This window comes from Cyprinodon variegatus, unplaced genomic scaffold, assembly GCF_000732505.1.
Source record: "Cyprinodon variegatus isolate N-32 unplaced genomic scaffold, C_variegatus-1.0 Scaffold713, whole genome shotgun sequence".
NCBI lineage: Eukaryota > Metazoa > Chordata > Actinopteri > Cyprinodontiformes > Cyprinodontidae > Cyprinodon > Cyprinodon variegatus.
The window spans coordinates 105403-109866 of NW_015151166.1; the positions used below are offsets into that span (position 1 = coordinate 105403).

A 4464-nucleotide genomic window follows, 5' to 3' on the forward strand; every position below is an offset into this window, starting at 1 on the left:
GTTCAATTAACGAAATTAAAGGACCCTTTTAATGAACAAATAAATGATGGATTTACTTTAATGGATCCATAGTTCTAATGGGTCCATTTTTCTACTTCAATGTTCTGAGGGACTGAGAATGACCAGAACTGGAACCAAACTGATAGTGATGTCATCTATGGATGGGGCCACGCCCACCGACCCAGACCGTATGATGTCATTGGTCCCAGAGGCTATTTTCTAACAGATTCTACTGCGAGTTAAAAAGTTCTGGTTCTGTCCTGACAACATGGAGGGCGCTGAGCTCAGATGACTTATCTCAGCTAGTCCAAGGGGGGTCCGGTTCTTCTGCTGGGTTCCAGGATACGATTCTTTTGGCCTGGATCTAAACTGCAGAACCAGGGGTGAAGCTCTACCTCCTGAGCAGACTGGATCAGGTGAAACCCGACCCATTCTGTAGGTCCAGAACCACAGCAGAACCTTCATTCTACTGATTGAACCAGAAACTATGCAGCAGGTGATGTTCTATACGGCCCATCCCTTATCAAAGTGATGAACTGGACCTCAAACTTTGTCCTTCTCTTCATAAAGGTTCTGGACCTAGATCCATGTCTTTCAGTTATTTCCCTCATAAACACCACTGGCTTCCATTAGAAGAACCTCACTGTCTGGTTCTGATGGTAGAACTCCTCCTGGGTAGGAGGAGAATCCTGTCAGGCTGGGTTCTGTCCAGGATTAAACCTCCTTCATCGACCCGTTTGCCCGTCGTTCAACCGGAGACGTTATTCCTTCCAAGGTGAGATTATTAGTTCTGTCCACTACAATCAGTGGCCGTTATTAAAAGTGTGGAAAACATTTTTAAATCATCGGATAAACAGATGCTAATAAAATGATGATCTTCAGAAAGCAGTGGGTTCTATTGATCATCCAGTTCTAGAACTAGAACCTGTTAGAACCAGGCCGGTTCTGACCTGGTCTACATCCCAGATGAACAGAACCACCTGAACACGCCTGGTTCTGTCAGCGCAGAAATCTGAACCCGTCCAACATCAGTCGCTAATCTGAACTCAGAACCTTAGAGTTCTGAAGCTGTATACAGAACCAAAGTCTGATTTATGGTACCAGCAGAACCTCTGTGGCCAACGGCATCAAGTGAGGCAGCCGCTGTTTGTGAGATGGAGCTAGCGCTGCGGTTACTTCCTGTTTCCTGTTCAGCTACGTCTGTGAGCTTAGCAACCGCTAACCGATCTTCACCCAAAGATCCGGTCCAACAGAAACAGAACCATGAAGATGTGACTGGTTAGGAGCAGGATGTTAGATGAGGACAGAGAGTGAAAGCTGCCAGCCCGGGTCGGCCTGGTTCGGCCCGGCGGACTCACCGGTGAAAGCAGGAGTGAACGGCACCGGGGAGAAGGCACTGTGGGGCCTGGACACCTGCAGCCTGGGGAGTCAAACAGAAACACTCGTCAGGTTATGATCGCTGGGAGGGAAATCATTCAGTCACAAACAGGAAGTGTGAACAGTCAGAACAGGAAGTAGAAAACAGTCGGCTTAAAATAGAACCAGAGGAGCTGGTTCTGGAGCTCAGCAGGTTCTGAAGGAGAAGCAGAACTTTCTGCCCAGTCTGTTCCTGGTCCAGGTTCTGGTCCTTCAGTCACCAGCAGAACCTTCTTCTCCTCTATCAGGTCCAGATTTCAGCGAGAAGCAGAGGATACAGCGCCATGGCAACCAGGATGTGACATCACCGTCTCACCTGGCATGCACCTGAGGCCCCCCCCCACCTCCGCCCCACTGTAAGGGAGCCAAAAACTGCTGCCATGGAGACGAGCTTCACCAGAGAAAGGGATGCTGTCGCCATGGTAACAGCAGTCTCTCTGCTGAGCAGTCAGAGAGCCGATCGCCATGGCAACAGCTGCAGGGAAAGTTGAGCGGCAGTGAAGTTTGATGGGATCCAGGCAGCAGCCGATCCTGCCCTCAGAACCAGAACCGGACCCTGACGTCAGCAGGTCCAGGTCTGAAGGCTCCAGAGTCGGACCGGGGACGACAGGGCCTACCAGGCCATCAGAACCAGAACCTGGATGCTTCAGACCCGGATGCAGCAGCCTGTAGAACCTTCTGCAGTTTGGACAGAACTTTGAATCCTCATCCTGCCACCACCGTGCTTCAGTGTTGGTTCTGATCTCCACCTCGGGCCCAGGCGCCTCCTCCCATCCTCCGACCAGCAGGACCGGTTCTGGGCGGCGACCTTTGACCTGTAGCGGAAGGTTTAGATTAAATTCAGAGCTCCTTACCTGCTGCTGTCCTGGTCCGTACTGCTGCAGGTGGACCCCCACACGTCCAGCAGGCTCCCGCCTGATGAGGTGGACGACGCCAGAGACGGACGCTTGTCCAGTAGCCCCCCCGACCCGCCGCTGGAGCTCTTGGTTCTGAACAACTTGCTGAGCCGGACCTTGAGGGACCCCCCCTTCCTGGACTTTCTCCGCGGGGTCTTCTCCCCCTCCAGGACCACCAGGGGGGAGGCGGGCCGCCCGGCCCCCCCGGCCGCTACACCCAGCTTTGGGGTGGCGGCGCGGCTCTGGGGCTGGGATCTGGACTGGTGCTGATGCTGCGGGCGGGGGCCCTGTTCTGGAGGGACGCGGGTGCTGCCCGTGGCTGCTGTGGGTGGGGGGGCCTGTGGGGGTGCGGGGGAGTGGGGGGGCACGGCAGATCGGCAGGTCTGCTCCGTGCAGACCCCCGCCTCCTCGGCCAGCCGGTGGACCTGCCGCATCAGACCGCTGAGAGTCCCGGCACAGATGACGGGTCCGACTCCCCCAGGCGTCCCTCCAGTACCGCCCCCCTCCCCATCCTCTTCTGTCTTGGTGTCCTCTTCACCCCTCCCTCCCCCCTGAGCCAGTTCCCCTACCTGCTCCGAACCCAGACCCTCCAGAACCAGCAGGGCATCGCTGGTGTCACTGGGGTCCTCCCCGGGCCCCCCGGGTCCGGTACCCAGGATACTGTGACAGGAGCAGCGAGGGAGGGGGGGCACCACCTCCTCCCCACCAACTCCCACCCCCTCTCTGCCCTCACCCAGCTGACCCAGCTTCTGGGCCAGAACCAGGACTGGATCTTCACCCCCAGAGGAGCAGGACTTCCTGTGCTCCAACAGTCCCAGGCGCAGAGCCTGCTGCAGGAGGCCCGGGGGCCACTTGGCCAGGCGGTGTCTGTGACACAGGATGGGGATGGACTCAGGGTCCAGAGGCGGGACCTGCGGGGGGTTCTGTGGGCCCTCAGACCCTTTGGAGAGTCGGACCACTGGGTGCCACTGCGGGGTCTCTTCAGGGGACTGGGTCTTCTGCTCCTTCCCTCCTCCGGTGGGATCGTTAACAGAACCTGGTCCTGGTCCCGGTCCTGGTCCCGGTTCTAGTCTGTCTGCCTCCTCCTGCAGGAACCCTGCGGGCGGCTGCTGCAGTCCGGACCGCAGCAGGTTCTGGAGAACCATCAGCTGAGCCCTGGATCCATGTCCCCCCGAACCGTCCACGAACCGCTGCGCCGCTGCGGCAAAATCCTCTGACGGCGGCGACAGCGACGCGTCGGAGGTCTGCGGGGCCTGCGGCAGCCCCAGGCCGCCCTCCAGCTCCACTCTTCCGGGAAGCGGCGAACTGTAGTGCGGGGATGCGGAGCCGAGGCCTGCGGAGGGGCCGCTGGGATCCACCTCAAACCCGCCGCCGCGGTGACCCAGCGCGGCTTTCACCGACCCGAACCCGCCGCCGCCGGACCGGATCAGGCCGTCCGGCTCGTCCAGCCGGTCATACTCCGCGGCGGAGACGAGCCGCATCAGGACGAAGTCCGGAGACATTTCTTGCTGCGCGTCATTCATGGCGGCGGGCGAACGGCTCCGCTCTTACATAACAGCTGCTGCATCTCCGCTCCGGGCCGCGAACACCTGCAGGCCGGACCGGGCTGGGACTGGACCGGATCCACGGAACCACCATCAACCGACCAGGCCCGGTTAGCGGCGAGCCTCCGACCGACTCACCCTCACTGAGACAACGGGATGTGATGAAGAGGAGGGCGGGGAGCGGAGCTGCGCAGGCGGCTTCACTCATCGATCCGCGGGGACCAAGGAGCGCCCAGTTCACCATCATTTACACTTTATTTACATTATTATCACATTATTTTATACCGTTTTTATCTAAAATGACATGTTGAATATTTTAAGCTTCAATGATGTAATGAGACCAGAGAGCAAAGCTGCAATTATTACTATTAGTTTATACATTTATTAATTTCTTTTTATTTGTAAAAATACAACAAAAAATTGCAATTTAAAGTATATAGAAATATTAATGATTATTTTTATTTTTCTATCGTTTTCACTTTATTTTGTTTCTTAGTTCATTGCAATTAACTAATGGGGGGATTTATCATTAGGCAATACTAGGCAGTTGCCTAGGGCCCCAAGTTCCTGGGGGCCCCATAAAACTCTGTTCCCATGTATGGTTAATA

General features: G+C 56.2%; 1 protein-coding gene across 2 annotated transcripts in view; it reads right to left on the minus strand.

Moving 5' to 3' along the window:
* LOC107097662 (suppressor of cytokine signaling 7-like) overlaps positions 1–4206 on the minus strand; it is a 19223-nt gene extending 15017 nt beyond the window's left edge. For both annotated transcript variants that reach the window (XM_015394898.1, XM_015394896.1), the window contains exons 1-2: positions 2271–4206; positions 1359–1420 (exon numbers count right to left, since the gene is read on the minus strand). In XM_015394898.1, the coding sequence (XP_015250384.1) occupies positions 1359–1420; positions 2271–3835 (1627 nt within the window). In that variant the 5' untranslated portion in view covers positions 3836–4206. The remainder of the gene's footprint in view (positions 1–1358; positions 1421–2270) is intronic.
* Positions 4207–4464: the final 258 nt, after the last annotated feature.